The following is a 17,766-nucleotide window of genomic DNA, read 5'->3' as shown; positions in this document are numbered from 1 at the left end:
ACCACCTTCCTCGGCCTTCACGGCGCTGAGAAGCACAGCGGGGAGCACCCCGGGGAGCACCCCGGGGCTCTCTGCCCCGTGCCCGGGATGCTCCGACTCGCGAGGCGCATCCCGGGGGCTCCCAGGCCGGAGCGGGCGGTGCGCCCAGGCGGGAGCTGCGGCCCCGCCGGGCTCCGCGGGCAGCCCCGGTTGGTCGCTCCCGGTGCCGCGGGGGGCGGGGCCGGGGCGGGCCGGGGCGGGGCGGGCGGCGGAAGCGGCGGCGGCGGCGGCGGCGGCGGCGGCGGCGGCGGCGCTGCGGGGCGGGCGGGCGGCGGGGCCGGGGCAGCGGCGGGCGGCCATGGCCGGGGCAGCCGGGCCGCCCCTGCCGCGGCTGCTGCTGCTGCTGCTGCAGCTCCTGGCGCTGCCCGCCGGCCGCGCCGACCGCACCGGCCCCGGTGAGTCCCGGCGGGACGGAGAGGGGCGATCCGCGGGGCCGGGGCACGGCGGGGGCGGCCGCGGGGTCTCGGGGGGCAGAGGCGGCGCTGGGAAAGCGGAGGGTGATGTTGAGGGGAGCCCCGGGAGCTGTCCCGGGTGTCGCAGCTGCTGCCGGGGTGGATCTGCAGTGACTTTGGGGTGCCTTCGTGCTTTCCCGGCGGAGTCGGGGGCTCTTGAGCATCCCCGGGGAGCAGCGCTTGTGCCGGCCCTGCAGAGCAGTGCGAGCTCAGGCCACTGGCAGAGGTTTTGCTGTGTTTGCAGCGGTTGTTTTCCTTGGGTTTGCCTTGTTTTCAGGTTACTTTACTTCCAGTGCTTGCAGACGGACGGATGGGAGCGGGGCTTTTGGGAGAGCGGCGGGGCTGGGGACCCGCGGGGATTGTGCCCCCCCTCCGGAGCTGCTCTGGGGTGGAGAGGTGTGGGGAGGTGAGGATGTTCACCTGCTGGCTCCGTCTCGGAGGTCGGCTCGTTCTGCCCGTGGCTGTCCTGTTGATGGTGCTTATCGCTTCCTCGCAGTCCGCAGAGCGTGAGGCTCTCGGGGAGCCGCGGGGGACGTGGCCCCGTGCCCCAGGCCCACCCTGCTCTGGCATCCTTCTCGCTGGGTTCCCAGCCCTGGAGAGCTCCCTGCGCCTCACGTGTGGTGCTGGGTTTGTCCCGGCGCCGTCCCGCCGGCTGTGGCAGTGCCGCTTAGGGAGTACCTCGGTAGGTTATGTGTGGGTGCTGGCAAAGATCAGCTGCTCTCCAGGGGAGCGAGGGGTCCTTGTTCTGCAGCATTTGCAGGTGGATTTTAGACCCGGGATAAAGGAACGGGATTTCTGTTACATTGTAAGTGGGAAAACATCCTGTAACATAGCCCAGTCTTTTCTCGAGTCAGGCTCATCAAGTCTGTAGCTTTAGACGGTGTCTGCTTTGAAATGAGGGCTTCGTGCCTTTGATGGGACGCCCTGTGAAACCCGCAGTCAAGGTATTATTTCCTAAAACTACCATGAGATCATCTTTGTACAAACAAACCCAAGCTGTAGCAAGTGACTCTTTACTGTGAAATTGAAATAATGTGTCTCCTCTGTGCATCCGGGATTCTACTGCGTTCTGTTCCTTGTCTTAAAACACTTCTGGTTTTCACACAATACGTTTGAAATCTGCTTATGCGAGATCTGTATGGAAGAGGATGGAAAACAGCATCTACTGGGCAGGTCTCTTGCTCAGTTTAAAGCTTGTTTCACATCATGGAACAGTCAAGTGGCACTTTCCAGGTGTTGCCATGCTGGTGTCGAGCAGACTGAATAGATGGGGATGGACACAAACAGAGCACAGCACATGCCAGAGAACTCTCTCTTGATGCAAATGGGCTGCCAGAGCACACACTTTGGCTGCAGTGACTTGTCTTTCAGGCTCTTCTGTGCCGATGTCCCGCTTATCTGTGGTATTTTCTTGTCACCCTGGGCGGAGGGAGTCACATACCAGGTTGCTGGTACAGCTCTGGGTGCCCAGCACAGCCTGTGAGCAGGGGTTCAGCCCTTGTCACCACAAGAAGCTGTTTGTCAGTGGACTTTGCCCACAGCCCCAGCTGGTGCTTACCTGGTGACAGGCAGTGCGTGGGCAGGGCAGGTCTGCCTGCTCTGACCTGGTAATGCTCTTGAGCTCGCTCCACATAATTGACCAGTCCTTAATAAAGAGCACTGCTGATTGCTGGAGTTTTTAATTTTGCAGTTGGCCTGCCCTGTCCTCCCCCAAACCCACACAAAGGGAGCTTTGGCTTGGTGAGGACATGCAGGATGGGTGGTGGCCGTGGCTGACAGCTGGTGGGCTTGGGGCAGGTGGTAGGTTGTCTGATGGGATCTGTTGCATGGAGAAGGACCAAGACTCTCCCAGCTCTAATCAAGCTTTATGTCCCTGCCTACCCTCCTCCTGTGCCCAAATGTCTCCACAGACTGCCAGAAATGAGTGTGCCAAGTGTGTGTGGAGTGTGCTGGGGGTACAGACACCACTGATGAAAGCCTGCTCCTTTCCATAGCCCCGATGCGGGAAATGTCCCTGGGCTGGCAGGGATCACAGCCAGCTCCTGTCCACAGTACCCACGCACTGCACTGGCGTTTCAGCCAGGGAGCATGGGTTTGAAAAGCCCCTTTTGTGGTCTCTGCTTCTTGCTGGCTGGAGAGCAGTGTGGCCCCGACTGCAGTGGGACAGCTCTGCCCAGGCCCTGTGGCCTCTTGGCCATCCCGCCCAAGGCTCGCTTTTCCCTATGGCCTTTCCTGACTGTGCATGAAGGTGCTGCCAGCTCTGCTCCCTTGGCTGTCCCCCATGGGTGCGTGGCCGGGGCAGCCCCTGCGGCAAGGTCAGGCAGCTGCGCTCTTCCTCCAGGAGCAAATCTTCCAGCTGCCTTGTGTGGCTGGTATTTCTTGCTTTCCTGTTTCCTCCTTTCCCTGCTGGCCTCGCAGGATGCCCGCAGGCTTTGGCTTGGTAAGTTGCCAAGGAGTTAAACCCATGATTACCGTTCCTGTCTCCTTGCAGTGCCGTGGGTGCAGGCCGGCTAGCGTTCTCCTTTGAGGCACAAATCATAGTTCTTGCTAGGATTAGATTCCTCCCGGCAGGAAGTACGTCCCAAGGATCTGGTCCTGCCTAAGGATTGTTTTCCTCTTTCTTTGCTGTCTTTCTTATACACAGTTGGGTCCCCCTGTGCAGCTTTGAGGGAAGGCAAGTTAACTCACCCTCACTGCTATTCTATCATAGAAACGAGGAATCTGCCTCTGAAATGTGCCACAGTTTCTCCCCACTCTGGGGATTCCAAAGTAGGAAAGTAGCATCAGGAAACACTCCACAGACACGTGGAGATATAACCTTCTGCCCTGTTCCTGAGTGTTACAAACCTTGGTTTTGGATGACCTTGGCTCTGTGGTCTCTGTGCAGTTTATCCCTTTCTCAACTGGTGTGATGCTTCTTTTCCAGCCCTCAGCTGCAGTCTGGCTGGTGTGGGTAATGTATATTTTGCTGAGTGTGATCTGTAGGTGTGTAGCTGGGCAGAGGGATGGAGGATCTAGTTTGTCACTTTGATGGCACTTTGAGTAGCTGTTGTCCTCTTGCACGACCTTTCAGCCTACCCTGGGGCTGTTCTCACTATCACAGCAGCCTTTCTTCCAGCTAGGAAAATCACTAGGCTTTAGAAGGTATGTCTGAAAGAGTGACATTTGCAGCACATGAATTTGCTTAGTGTTGTGTGTCACAGGAAGACAGCACCTGTGTCCTGAGCTGGGTAAATGGATAACCACAGAATGGTTTGGATTGAAAGAGACCTTTGCAGATCATCTCATGGGCAGGGACACCTTCCACCAGACCAGGTTGCTCCAAGCTCCATCCAACCTGGCCTTGGACGCTTCCAGGGATGGGGCAGCCACAGCTTCTCAGGACAATCTGTGCCTCCTCACCCTCACAGGGAAGAATTTCCTCCTAACATCTAATCTAAATCTCCCCTCCTTTTGTTTAAAATCATCCCCACTGTCCTTTCACTCTCTGCCCATGTAAAACATCAGCCCATGTGCTCAGCAGGAGACAAGGGCGCAGCTCTTGCCTCTTGGCACCAAAAACTGCTGCTGGGGCAGAGGGCACCCCCATGTTGGCTGCACCCATCTGCTCTGTGCTGTGCCCAGGGCTTCCAGCTGCCTATTCCATCACCTTTCCTTCTGCCATCAACCTTTCCTCCTGACCTTTTCCTCCTCCTTGGTGTCTCTGGTGATCTCTTATCTTCAGGGCACGTTTCTCAGAGTGAAGTTTAGGCATCTGTTAGTGCTCTCTGGTTCAGGGTGATGGTTTTATAGTAGGCATGTGGGTGGTTCTGGCTGGAGGAGCATGGATCACCACATTTCTAATGGGACTGGAATGAGAAATCAGGGACACAGAGTGCACTGTTCCAAGAAACATTAAGCCTCCTGTGTGCTTCTGTGGGTGGATAAAGCCCTGCAGCCTGCCCCCAGCAGCTCCCCCACCAACTGCTGTGCTCTCTCCCTTCCAGACTCCCTGTATGTCTCCGAGTACTTCTCTCAGAGTGCACAGAAGCTCTCCTTCTACAGCTGGTATGGGAACGCCAAGCTCTTCCACTTCCACGTGCCAGAAGACACCGTGCTGCTCCGCTGGCTCCTGCAGGCATCCCGGGGGAAAGGCCCCGAGTGCACCAGCATGGAGATCACTGTGTATGTATGTCCCCGTGCCAGGGCTTGTCCTTGTGGGCTTCTTGTCCCCTTGTCCTGGTCACTCGTGGCTGGGGCTGGTTGGTTGTGGAGGCTGGGCAGTTCCTCAGCTGCAGGAGCTGTAGTTTCTTTATACAGCAGCACTGAGTCTGTGTTTAAACCTGTAGGAGTGTTTTGTGTTCATGTTACCAGTGGATCTGGGGCTGCCTGTCAGGTGTGGTGTCCAAGAGACCCCTTAGGACACTGGAGAGAGCTTCACAGTGAGGCAGATGTGCTGCTCAGAGGTGTTCCTGGCCTGGCAGAACCTGCACATGGTGCCAAACGATGTGGCAGCACTACGAGGGACTTGAGCAGACGCAGACTGGCTGGAGATGGGCAAACTGCCCAGTGCAGAGGAACTGAGGAGATGTGGGGGCACTTTGTGAGGGGCATGGCCAAGCGTGGAGCAGAGATAGGAGAGGAATGTGGTGTCCTGTGGGTACAGGAGCATGAGAAGATTGCAAACTCAATGTCAGTGAAAGAAATGCTGCTTTTAAAACAGTACTTGACTTGTTGAAGTATTTGAGATCCAAAACTTGTCAGATTTTGAGCTTTGTCTTTGGAGGACACCAAGCTTCCTCAGCAAGTTGTGCCCATGGAGTCACATGGGTGTCTGGCACCCATGCCACAGAGATCTGGGAGTGACTGAAGCTGCTTGGCTTGTGCTTCCCTGGTCTGTGCTGGGGAGACTGGCACTCTTAGTTGCTCCTGAGCAGCCTGGCACAGATGATCTGCCTGTTTTCTGCTTCCCAGAAAGGTTTCTGGGGACATGAGGGACAAGGCAGCAGCTAAACAATAATCCAAGAAATGATGGCTAACCCAGATAAGCTCCAAGGGGTAAGAACATATCACCTGTCATGTCTGCTTGCTGAACCTGTTGCAGTGCAGTCCAAAAGCAATCAAATTAAATGCCAAATTGACTGAGTAAATATCTCCCACATTCCTCAGCTGTGTGTGTTTCTGCTACTTCAAATGCTGGGCTTATCTAGAAAGCAGAAGTGCTGCTGTACTGAAGTCTGTAATATGGGCCTTCCTTGGAAAGTGTCTTTTTAGTCTGTCTGTTTGCCTTCCTTAAAAGAGGAAATGGGAAGATGCAGATCTTAGCTAGAAAATTAAAGTTCTTTGTGGACGATTTTCCCTATATGGGAAATTTGCTGATGGTTGTAAAGCAGCAGTCTGTGGGTGGGGCTTAGCCTTAGGAAGTGTTGGAAATTTGCTCCCAGGCTTGATGGAACCATGTAAATCTTAATAAGCTGTCAAGTTAAACCAATCTCTAAATAAATCCCAGATAAGCTAATAGCAGCCAGTCCTCACCAGGTGAAAATGATGACTCCACTTCAAAATGTGGAGTTTTCCAGCCTGCTCCCTTTCCAGTCCCAGGCCAGTTTGTATCCCAGTTTATCTTGCCGGTGTCTGTACCTCCCTGAGTTTGCTCTCACTGTGGTTTCTCTCGAAGGCACTTTCGCCACGGAGCCCCTCCTGTCATTAACCCTTTGGGCACTCGCTTTCCTGCCAACGCCACCGTCCGTCCCTCCTACAACATCAGCATCACCCTGAGCAGTGCTGTGCAAAACACCACCTTCGTGAACGTCACCACCCCCGCTGCTGGGGACTGGTTCATCGCTGCCCACCTGCCCGAGGCTGCGGGCAGGATCGAGGTGAAGGTGAGGGGCCTGCCCAGTGCCCTGCCCCGTGTGTCTCATCACAGCCACAGCTGACCCCTGTGCTCTCCCCTCCTGCAGGGTTTCTCCACTCCATGCCCCTATATGTTCCAGGCAGATATGTTTGTGCTCAGACTCACTGATATGCCTGTCCTGGAGCCTGGTGTCCCCATGCCACACACCGTTGTCTCGCCTGCTAAGCCACTGCATGTCAAGTGAGTGGGAGCAGCGGGTGGGCAACTGAGGGCACGGTGGGGTGGGACTTCCCACACGAGCTGCTTAGGGGAAGCCAGTGTTGTTCCCACGTGGGGCTGGAGCTGGGGGGTCTCTGAGCCTGTCGCTGAGCTCCCTGCAGCAGTGGTAGGGTCTGCACGGGGAGCACACGAGCACCCTTCTCTGACTCTTCCCAGGTGGTCATAGATTCAGCTGCAGGAGTTTTAGTTCTTCCAGATGTTTGCCTTGGGAAGGATTTTCACAGCACCAACCAGGGCAGTCTAGCTCTTGTCACAAAGCCCTGGGGACCTGGACCTGGCTTGTGCTGAGAGTACAAGCTCTGCAAACTGCTGCTCCCTCTCCCTGCAGGGTCTTCGTTCCCAAGCACGCCGCAGGGATGCGGTTCCAGCTGAGCAGCTGCGTCACCAGCGAGCAGAGAGCCTGCACTGTGCGGGTGCTGCTGGGCTCCATCACCCTGCCCCAGTCCTTCCAGAGGAGCCTCACCTGCACTGGGAGCATCAACTGCAGCCTGGCCCTGGAGTCGCCCCCCTGGGAGAAGTGGCTGCAGATCATGGTGGAGAGTCTCGGCACTGCCAATGCCAGCGTGTCGGTGGAGATGCTGGCTTCTTTCACAGGTGGGATTCCGTGTTCTTTAGCACTGAGGGAAGGACCAGAGGGAACTCTGTGTGTGATGTGTCACCCTGGGTCTTTGGGTGCCTGGCCGTGGTGGCCTATGCTCCCCACCATGCTGGTTGCCTCCTCTTGGATGCCCTAGTTCTTGCTTTGGGGAAAAAATTGAAAGCTCCAGTGTTCACCCCAGAGAGGCTTTTGCTAGAGCTGCCCATTTGGAAACACCTGAAAAGTTCAGTGTTATTTTTCTAAAGGTTGTTTGGGAAGCAGTGGCTGGCTTAAAATTTGGTGGGAAAAATAGTTTTCTGTGGTACACCAGACTAAGGCTGTGTTGACTACTAATTGGCCAAGAGCAGGCTACAGGCAGGAAACCACCTCACAGAGGTTTACTTGGGGAAATGTCTGGAGTTGTTGTGAGGGGGTGTCACCATTTCCCGTGACACCGTGTGGCTCAGGTGGTCACAAGGTCCTTGTGGCTGTGATAGGCACGTTTCACCCATTATGTGACCGTAACCCCTGTTTGACTGCTGGAAGCTCACCAACTAGGTACATTTTTAAAGTTTTCTTCTGCTGGGGGTTCTGCCACCTCCTCTTCAAAGCAGAGCCTGTGCTGGAAGTCCCGGCACTGGCAGCAGAGGTGTTAGAGGGTAGCACTGGAGTCTCTGGGAGCAATGGACAGTTTCCAGCACTGGGCCTCCAAGAGTCCCATTCAGCTCCATCTGCCACAGTGTGCCCAGCTCCACTGGGTTGGCTTCTCCCTCCTGCTCAGCTTTGCTTGCTTGTATATGGGGAGCTGGGAGAAACTTCTGTGCAGCCCGTGGCTGTGGGACAGCTGAGTGCTGAGCTCTGCTGGTGATGAGTGAGCACTCCCTGGGCATTTTGATGGTGCTATGTTATCCCTTCTTCTGTTCCCCCTTCCCTGTAGCTCCAGGTGCTTCCACCCACTCTACCACTGCCTGGCTCCCAGCAGTGTCCCAGCTTGTGGATGCTCCTCCTGCAAAGATGGCACTTCAGGGACAGTTCCTGCAGGGCATGAACCACCTGAAACCCCCCCCCCAGTTTGTGCTGCCCCTTGGAGCACTGGATCTGCTGGGACCCTGCCTGGGTGAGGTGCTACACCTGGCTGTGCTGATTCCTCTCCTTTTTGGCTCTAGTTTGCAGACCAGGAAGCACCAGTTCCTTCCTTAACTTCATCAGCCTAAACCAGAGCCAGGCTGGTGCCAGACCAGGAGCAGCAGGCAGCTCTGTTCCAGCTGCAGGAGAGGCTCCACGCAACGCGTCCGGCCAGCAGAGCTCCTGCCTGCAGAGCCAGCCCGTGGTGAGGGAGGACCTGGACGTGGTGTCCGTGCGCTACCGGCTCCTGAATGGCCCCAGTGTGCCCGTGACCTCCCTGTCCCCCACCCTGCTCCTGCTCAACCTGAACACCGGCATGGACAGCGGGGGATCCCTCGTGGTCAGTCTGCTGCTCAACAAGGTGAGCAGGCTGATGGATGGGATTGGGTCCCCTTGGCAGGGCTTATCTCTGCTCCTGCATGCTCCAAAGGTTGTAGGAACCACTGGGACTATTTCTCTTTTTGTTGTTACAAAATACTCCGAGCCTTTTTTGGCTGCTTCCAGCATGTCCCACCTGCCAGCTCCAATTCAAATGCCACAGCCTGCAGCATGTGGCAGCAGTGACGCAGAGGAGACAAAATGGAAAGCAGCTGCAATGCCATCTTCTCCATGGGAGCCTGTCACCTTGCCACCAGGAGAGGAGGCTGAGCAGGGGAACCCAGGGATGTTCCTGTCCAAGTCACTGGTTCCCAGGCTCCTTCAGTGACACCCCACCACCAAAATCAGCCCCCTGAAATTCCATGAAACCCCTTGAGGGCTGGCCCAGGGCTCTGCAGACTCTGTCTCCCCTGTGGTGGTGCTGAAATGATGTGTGGGTACCCCCACACATCATTTGGGGCAGTTCCCCTGGCAGGGTCCCCCACAAGGATGCCTCTCAGCCGTGACACAACACAGTGGTAGCATAAGGTCCAGTGAAACAGAAACCTTCTGAATTGATGGGTGACTTGACCTGAAGGATTTATTGTCCCTGGGAAAGGAATGGTGCAGGGGATGGCATTGGGGCACTCTAACATTGGACAATGCTCTGTTTGCACAGACATCTGTGAGCCTGGCCAATGCCACCGTGGCAGCCTGTGTGAGTGCTGCTTCTCCAGTGCTGTCCCTGAACGCCACACAGAACTGCAGCACAGGTAGGAGAGATGCTGGCACTGCCACCAGCTCAGCTGTGTTATCTCAGGGCTCTGCTTTTAGACCTGGCAAGCTGTTAACTGACTCAGGACTTCATGGTGTGTCCCAAAGAATCTGATTTTTGCACAAATCCTCATGAGGTCTTTGTGCTGGCACATTCCCAGGGTGCTGGAGTGCAAGTGGTGGTCTTGGCACCACGAGATAGCCTCCACCAAAGGAAGGTCTGGTTACCAGCTGGGGTTCTTCCAGCCTTGTTGGCAGGAGGTTTGGGGATGGTGAAGGTACTGCTGGTGTGCAAAGCAGCTAAGCTGTGCACTGGAGGACCAGCCAAGACAACAGGCTGTTCCAGGTGCCCTATGCTGCCCAGATATGTACCAGGAACTAAGATGACAGAAAAAATTGAGATCTCAAGAAAAAGGGTCTTAAGAGCAGGGGTCCTCTCCATGCTGCTGGTGCCTCCTGAGCATGGGAGCAAGGAGCCACAGGAGGCAGCTGATTCCTGTGTGGTCAGTCTCAGCCTGGGATTGCTGTGGGCCCTTCTCCTCAAGCCCTGGCACATCACAGCACTCTCCTTTTTTCAGCTTTCTCCCAGGGCTACCCTCTGAGTGTGAGCACATCCTCTGCAGAAGCGATGCTGATTGTCCTGTACCCACAGACCGATGACTGGTTCCTGTCCCTGCAGCTCCTCTGCCCCAAGGGACAGGGGTGAGTCTGGGTGTCACCCTGCTACATCCCACTGCCCTTGGCTCGTGTGAGCAAACCTGACCCCCCTGTCCTCCTGTGTGGGTTGTGGGGTCCTCTCACCTGGTGGCAGTTGAACTGTGGCTGCAGAGGGACAGGGAGGTGGGTGGCCCTGCTCACTTGCTCCCTTGTGAGCACCCAAGCAGCTTGTTTGATGCTGAGCTGGCACAGCTCACATAGACTGCAGATGGCAGAGCCTGCCTAGGTGAGCTTCCCCTTCCCCAGGTGGATTCAGAGGTGATAAATTGGGAAATAATTGCTGCTGTTACCCTTCTGGGAGGTCTCTAAAGTGCAGGCAGCTGTGCCTGAATTCCTGCAGTTTGCCTTCCTCCTTCCTTTGTAAGGAGCCAAGTGCATGATGCAAAACAGCACTGGTGACACTGGTCCTGAGGACAGTCGTGGGCACTGGGGTCTGCCGTGGGGGTCTGGGGAGAGCTGACACCCACCTGGACATCAGTTTGGCAGCCCAAGTGGCAAGGGAACAGGCTCTGCTCCTGGCTTCTGGGAGGGTTGGAGCAGATCCGGAAACACCAGGGAACTTGCAGGCAGGAGCATGGCCTGGCTGTTGGGAGCAGGGCAGGGGGCTGTCCCAAGGACTGTGGCACCAAGGGGACGTGCTGTCCTTGCAGGGAATGTGCCAGCGCCGAAGGCAAAGTGACGGTGTTCGCGTACCTCACCCCCTGCTTCAACGACTGCGGGCCCTACGGGCAGTGCAGCCTCCTGCGCAGACACGGCTACCTCTATGCTGGCTGCAGCTGCAAGGCTGGTGAGTGCCGTGTGCTGGGAAGCTTTGCCATCCTCCCCGGGGGGACAGCACAATTTAGAGTGGTGGTGTTGGAGTGGGGGAGCCTGGGGTTTGCTGTGGGTGGCAGTGTCAGTGCCTGGGGAATCAGAGTTCTGAGGGGCAGCCCAGGGGTGATGGGGAATTGGGATGAGGACAGCTTGGAGTCCCCCAGGGCTTGGAGCAGTGCTCCTGAGCATCCCAGAGAGGTCAGGGTGCCTGAAAATGCCTGTGTCAGAGCCTGTGCCTGTCAGGGAGGTTTGCTGTGTGGGTTCCTGGTACGAGATGTGATGAGGCTGGGCTGCGGTCCCTGTGTGTCTCCTGCCAAGAGCCTTAGACTCAGAGGTGCCCCTGGAGGAGGAATATCTGTGTCAGCTCCTAATTATCTTAATGGCCTGGGAAGTCTGTGGTGTAGGGAAGATGAGCTCTGCTGTGCTTGGGTGGGTCTGTGCACCTGTTCTCAGCAGAAGGACAGGGCAAAATGTGGCTCCCTGCTGCTCTGGGCCTGAGCCAGGACCTCCCTGCTGCAGTGCTGATCATGGGTGAGGAGCGAGATGGAGAGCAGCATCCCAATTTCCCGGAGGGCTGCCAGGTTCTGGGAAGCACAGAGCACCTTAAGGGAACTGGAGAAACAGGCTGAGGACAGCTTTCTGCTGAATCACTCCTAGCAAAGTGCCCCATCTGCATATTGGTGACCCAGAAATAAACCACAGAGAGTAGATTCCCTGGTCTCTGCCTGGCAGGGAGCCTGCAGGCAGCAGGGGCAAAGCTGCTGCTGTGGGTTCCAGTGACTCTGGAATGGGATGGATACTACTCTTAACTCTGCTTCTTGGCCATGGAGTGCCTGCACATACCCCAGCTGCCCTGTGGCTGACCTCCTTTTTTCAAAAGGAGGGCATGGACATTGTAATCTTTAATTAAAATAATTTAAATAATTTTTAAAAAGAAGAGGCAGATTTGTATTCCTAGAGATTGCCTCAGTTCAGTCCTTGGTATCCAGTCAGAGGGTGAGAGTTGTGCTTTGTGTCAGGCACTGTCCTTCAGGAAATTTTCACTCCCAGGCTCCTGTGCAGCCCTGGGTGTCACCACAGGCTGAGGCAGTGGGTTTGTTCAGCCTGTGGAAGAGGAGCTGGAGTGGGACCAGTCACACTTTCTGCTGCCCAGAGGTTACAGGGACCCTGGAGCCAGCTATGCAGGATGAGCACAGGGAAAGGGCAAGAGGCCACAGACATTGGCTGCAGCAAGGAAATTGTCACCTAAATTGAAGAAGACACATTTTCTCTCCCTTCAGAGCTGTCTGTTTTTGCACAGGTTCCAGGTCTCCATCCTTGTAGATCTTCAAAAGTCAGTTGGGGAAGGTCCAGAGCAGCGTGACCTGGTTTTGGGTCTGCCCTGCTATGCCAGCTGGTAGGAGAGGAGCCCAGTGGCTTCCTCAGTGCTGAGGATCGTTCTCCACCTGATTCCTGGGATCTGTAGGGATCTTGCACCCAGCTTACACGTGAAGCATCTGAACCTTGAGTGCTTGATGTTCCACCAGCAAGTAGCACGTGTGTTGAGTTACTGCAGGGATGGAAAGTACCAGTCTGGATGTAGATGGCCTCTCTACATGGGGACAACCTGGGGAATGTCCTCAGGGCAGCCATGGGGCTCTGCTGGGCTTCCCAGCTTCCCACAGCAGAGTAATGAGAGCAGGAGTGTGAGAGGCTGATGGAGAAGAGGCTCTGGGACAGTCTGGGTGTGGGATTGCTCCTTCTCAGGCACCCCAGGCTCCTGCTAGTTGCTGTGGGAGGACAAGGCAGGGCCTCTGAGATCCACAGAAGCCTCTCTGTCTGCAGGTTGGGGTGGCTGGAGCTGCACAGATGACACCAAGGCCCAGAGCGTGGGCACACAGAATTTGGCCACGCTCCTGCTCACCCTGAGCAACCTCATGTTCCTGCCCGCCATTGCAGTCGCTGTCTATCGTTTCTACCTGGTGGAGGCCTCTGTCTACACCTACACCATGTTCTTCTCCACGGTAGGGACTGTCTTGTGTCCCCTGACACCTTCCCCTGAGCTCTGGGAATGCTGTGCCAGAATGAAGTCCTTGGTGGAGCAGCCCATCCTGGAGCTCCACAAGGAGCTCCTGGGATCATTGGACAAGCTCCTCCATGGGCACATTGTAGTATCCAAGAATGTTAAGGGGTTGGAATGGACCTTAAAAATCACCTAGTTCCATGGACAGGGACACCCCCGCTAGACCTGGTTGCTCAAGGCCTTATCCAGCCTGGCTTTGAATACTTCCAGGGCTGGGGCATCAACAACCTCCCTGGGGAACCTGTTTCAGTGTCTCACCATGCTCAGAGTAAAAAATTTCTCCCTAATATCTAACCTAAATTTCCCCACTTTCAGTTTGTACCCATTAGTCCTTGTCCCATCACTCCAGTTTCTGAGAAGAATCCCTCTCCGGCTTCCCTGTAGCCCCCTTCAGATGCTGGAAGGTGCTATGAGTTCACCAACTTTCCGTTCTCCAGGCTGAACAGCCCCAACTGTCTCAGCCTGTCTTCATAGAGCAGGTGCTTCAGTCCCCTTAGCAGCTGCATGTCCCTCCTCTGGACCCGCTCCAGCTCTGTGTCCTGCCCTTTCAGAGCTGCTGGCACAGTGCAGGGTGCCTGCTCTCACCTGCTTCCCATAATGCCACAGCAGTTTGGTGGAGCTTCCTGGAGCCACTGCAGGAGGGATCCTGCCTGTGGGCTGAGCCTTCTCCTGCCTCCCCTTCCCAGAGAGCCATGTGGTGCTGCTGGCTTCATGCTGACCTTTGCTTTTGTCCCCGGCCGCAGTTCTACCACGCGTGTGACCAGCCGGGCGTGGCCGTGATGTGCATCATGGACTACGACACCCTGCAGTACTGCGACTTCCTGGGCTCCGTGGTGTCCATCTGGGTCACCATCCTGTGCATGGCCCGCCTGAAGAAGATCCTGAAATACGTGAGTGTCAGGTGTCCCCACGTGGCCCAGCCAGACCCAAGCCATGAGTGGCCACGCTGAGCCCTCTCACCGCTGTATTTTAATGACAGCTGGGTGACAAAGCCTGTTTGTCATCCAGTGCCACCCTGGGTGGTTTTGTCCCAGCAGTTTGGCTCATGCCTGCTTGCTTGTAGGGGCTGGGCCTGAAGATTTCCCCTGAGATTTGGGGTAAAGGTTCACGGGTTCTGTGGTTCCTCCTTCTTGAAGGTGTTTTTCCTGACTCTTACGTGGATGCAGAGTTGGGTAGCCAGAAGAAGAGGTTCTCCTTGCCTCTGGCACGTCTGGCTGTACTCTCTCAACAGATGAGCTCCCGCCAGTAGTGGTGGTGTCTCTTTTCCAGGTCCTTTTCGTCTTGGGGACCCTGTTAATTGCCATGTCCCTGCAGCTGGACCGCAGAGGGGTGTGGAACATGATGGGTCCCTGCCTCTTCGCCCTCCTCATCATGGTTACAGCGTGGGTGAGTGAGGGCAGCCAGGCAGCACTGCTGCCCTTTGCTCCCCATGGGGAGTGGTGGTGGTAGAGCAGACCCAAGGCTCCAGCCCATCCAGAGGCATGGCTTGAAACCCTGAAACACCCAGGTGGAGGGGGCAGGGCAAGGGATTCACCTTCCAGCCCTGCAGCAGCTGAGAAACTCCTGGTTCTGGGTCTCAGACCTGGAGCTGCAGTGCTGTCCCAAAACACGGGCTGTGGCTTGGCCCTGGGCAGGAGCTGTAGCATCTGTGCTGGGCTCTGGTGCCACAGCTCCCGGGGGGCTTTCGCAGAGCAGAGATGGGCCCAAGCAGTGGGGGGGACGAATTCCTCAGGGACAGCAAGCACCCCGGGAGGCTGGCAGATGCTCTGGGGTCTGTTTGCCCCCTGCCCCAGCCCCTGCTGGGCTGCTTAGCCCCCGTGTGCTCTGACCCCCCAGGTTCACCACGGAGCAAAGCGCAGGCACTGCTACCCCTCCTCGTGGAAGCGCTGGGTTTTCTACCTCCTCCCCGGGATCACCTTGGCTTTCATTGCCATCTCAGTGTACGCTTTCATGGAGACCAATGAGAACTACTACTACACCCACAGCATCTGGCACGTGCTGGTGGCTTGCAGCGTCGCTTTCTTGCTCCCTCCTCGGGACAAGCATAAGAAGCCCTGGGCCTGGTCCCAGAAGCTCACGTGTCGCTATCAGATCTGCCAGAACGACCGTGAGGAGCTCTATGCTGTCACCTGACCTGTCCTGGTCGCAGGGGTGGACGGATGGGGAAGGTGCCCTCGGCCGTGGCTGCCCCTCGCACCTCGTCAGTCCTCTCACGTGCTCGTCCCCTGGACAGGAGGGCGCAGCGTGGACTGGGTTTAAAGGTGAAGATGGTCTGGGCTGGTCTTGTGGAGGCAAGTTTGAGGCCACCTCTGCTTTTCTGCTGGGGTGGGGCAGGATCTTCATGGTTCCAGATCAAGGAATAGCTTGTCCCCCACCTCCCCACAGCCCTGGGGGAGATCGCCAACCCTTCTTCCCCCGCTGCTGCATCCATGAGGCTTGGGCTTAGCCCACACTGAGCTGGAGCCAAGGCTTTGGCTGCTGGCTCTTCTCTGCACCCCGTCCTGGTAGAGGATGCGGGACAGGGACTTCCCCTGCCATCCTGCAGTCAGCACTTGAACCCAAGAGAAGAACACGTTTCTTCTGTTCTGGGGAGCAAATGCTGCCGAGTGCCCTTGCTGCTGATGGGGAGGGAGGGACCTGATCCCAGCACATGATGGGCCCTTGGCTGCCATCTCCTTGGGGGTCTGGAGCCTCTCTCCCTCTGAAACAGGTGCTTCTGCTCTTACCTGGTCCTGATTCTGTGGGAGAAGAATGAGGCTGGGACTTGGGCCCTGGATTCAGGATCAGACCTGGCAGGAATGTGAAAAACCCCATGTGGGGACATGCTGGAGGCAGCAGCAGCACCTTGGCCAGAGCTGTGAAACCCACAGCAGTGCAGGGTTTAGTCTGAGTTTAACTTCAGCTCTGGAAGGAGCCAGGCTGATGGTGTTCAGGGATTCACTGTTTTCCTCCTTGTGGGGGTTTTGGCATGGTCAGGGCTCCCTCTGGGGTGGCACAGCTGGTTTGGGGTGGTGCCTGAGCTGCTCCTCCAGCCCGCTGTGCCTTGGAGCCTGGATGTGCTGCAGGCTCCTGAGGCCTCAGCAGTGTCCCAGCCCAGCCAGGAGCATCACCAGGGCTCCCCAGGTGGCCACGGTCTCCTTTGCAGCGTGTCTCACCTTAGCCTTACTCCAGGGCACGCGGAAAGCAAGGGCAGAACTTGGCAACCAGGGAAGTTGTCTTTGCCCATCCTTCTTCTACAGATAAGGGCTCAACTCCATCCTTCCAGCTGTGTCAGCCTGGTGTGTGCTGCTGGGAGCCTCTCCTCAGGTGGCTTTGGGGAGGAAAGAGCTTTTAATGAAGGATTTGCCTCCTCGGGGTTCTTTGCTTTGAAGAGCACCCAGCTCAGCTGTGCACTTTATCCCTCTGACTCCCCTTCCTCTGCAAAGTCCCCCTTTTTAAGCAGGCTCAGGACAAGTGAAGGACACTTGTCCACACCCAGCAGTGTCATCCCCCCACCACCTGTGTCCCCTGCCTTTCCTTGTGCTGCTGCCATCCAGGGCAGCACAGTGGGGAAGGGGGGCATGGGGCCCTCAGGGCTTCCTCCAACTTTTACCACTTTTAGGCACTTTTTTTGTCCCCTGTCTCTGTTTGCACAGCAGTGCTGAGGCCCCAGCACCGTGGCAGGGGACCACTGCTCCTTCACAGCCGTGCCGTCCGTGCCAGGCCACCGGTGGGACCTGGGTGCCACCGGTGGGACCTGGGTGCCGTCATGCTGCTCTGGATGCTGCCAGTGTGACCCAGGTGCTGCCAGTGGGACCTGGGTGCCACCAGTGTGACCTGACTGCTGCCAGTGTGACTTGGGTGCCACTGGTGTCACCTGGGTACTGCCAAGGTGACCTGAGTGCTTCCAGTGTGACCCAGGTGCTGTTGGTGTGACTCAGGTGCTGCCAGTGTGGCCCAGGTGCCAGCAATGTGACTTGACTGCTGCCAATGTGACCTGGGTGCTGCTAGTGTGACCCAGGTGCCCCCAGTGTGACCTGGGTGCTGCCAGTGTGACCCAGGTGCTCCCAGTGTGACTTGGGTGCTGCTAGTGTGACCCAGGTGCCCCCAGTGTGACCTGGGTGCTGCTAGTGTGACCCAGGTGCCCCCAGTGTGACCTGGGTGCTGCCAGTGTGACCTGGGTGCCCCCAGTGTGACCCAGGTGCCCCCAGTGTGACCTGGGTGCTGCCAGTGTGACCCAGGTGCCACCAGTGTGACCTGGGTGCTGCCAGTGTGACCCAGGTGCCACCAGTGTGACCTGACGCCACTGATATGGCCGGGTATTGCTGGTTATCATAGAAAGCAATAATTCCTCATCGGGCCTTTCCCTTCAGGGATTTCCGTGCTGGAAGCAGAAGCTTTGGCACAAGAAATCCCGCTGATGTGATTGTTATTTTGTGTTTAATCATTCATTTTTGCTTTGCCCCCTCCCTGCTGACCGGGCATTGGTGCTTGCAGGAGGGTTAATTATTTTGGGTAAAATCTAAGCAAATTCCTGTGTCTGGGGAAAAAAAAAAAAAAAAAGAAAAAGTTATTTTTTTCTTTGCTGTTAATACCTGTGATTATTTTATACGGTAAATTTTAAAGCTTACGGTTTTATAATTTAATAAAGGTGACAGTATTTGCGGGCAGACGCCTGGTGGCTGCAGTCACACAGTTCCAGGGCTGGATGGATGGAAGGGGCCTCATCTCCTGCACCCCCCTTGCCCAGGCAGGG

At 56.5% G+C, this 17,766-nt stretch overlaps 1 protein-coding gene across 4 annotated transcripts; it reads left to right on the top strand.

Annotated features, from left to right (window-relative positions):
- The first annotated feature begins 271 nt into the window (after positions 1-271).
- Positions 272-17,680, top strand: PGAP6 (post-GPI attachment to proteins 6). 4 transcript variants are annotated; one of them, XM_068206619.1, is made up of 16 exons: positions 272-434; positions 4,478-4,655; positions 6,148-6,355; positions 6,434-6,567; positions 6,935-7,200; positions 8,350-8,669; positions 9,345-9,438; positions 10,018-10,141; positions 10,807-10,943; positions 12,794-12,972; positions 13,775-13,921; positions 14,301-14,417; positions 14,868-16,771; positions 16,812-17,042; positions 17,122-17,222; positions 17,262-17,579. In XM_068206619.1, exons 1-13 carry the CDS (start codon positions 338-340, stop codon positions 15,162-15,164), a joined length of 2,298 nt encoding a protein of 765 aa, XP_068062720.1. In that variant the 5' UTR covers positions 272-337; the 3' UTR covers positions 15,165-16,771; positions 16,812-17,042; positions 17,122-17,222; positions 17,262-17,579. The 4 variants fall into 4 exon arrangements, with proteins under 4 accessions (XP_068062720.1, XP_068062722.1, XP_068062719.1 ...); XM_068206621.1 differs by having other exon boundaries at positions 14,868-17,042; positions 17,122-17,151; positions 17,292-17,680; XM_068206618.1 differs by having other exon boundaries at positions 14,868-17,042; positions 17,122-17,171; positions 17,292-17,680.
- Positions 17,681-17,766: the final 86 nt, after the last annotated feature.

Source organism: Anomalospiza imberbis, chromosome 16, assembly GCF_031753505.1.
Source record: "Anomalospiza imberbis isolate Cuckoo-Finch-1a 21T00152 chromosome 16, ASM3175350v1, whole genome shotgun sequence".
Lineage (NCBI taxonomy): Eukaryota > Metazoa > Chordata > Aves > Passeriformes > Viduidae > Anomalospiza > Anomalospiza imberbis.
The sequence above is the reverse complement of the archived record's forward strand: the minus strand, read 5'-3'. Positions and strand labels throughout refer to the sequence as shown.

Excerpts from the sequence above, each read along its gene's own strand:
- PGAP6 (XM_068206621.1), top strand. The coding sequence starts at position 338 with ATGGCCGGGGCAGCCGGGCCGCCCCTGCCGCGGCTGCTGCTGCTGCTG. Across the intron at positions 12,973-13,774 it reads ACACCATGTTCTTCTCCACG|TTCTACCACGCGTGTGACCA; the intron begins GTAGGGACTGTC and ends CCCCGGCCGCAG. Across the intron at positions 14,418-14,867 it reads TCATCATGGTTACAGCGTGG|GTTCACCACGGAGCAAAGCG; the intron begins GTGAGTGAGGGC and ends CTGACCCCCCAG.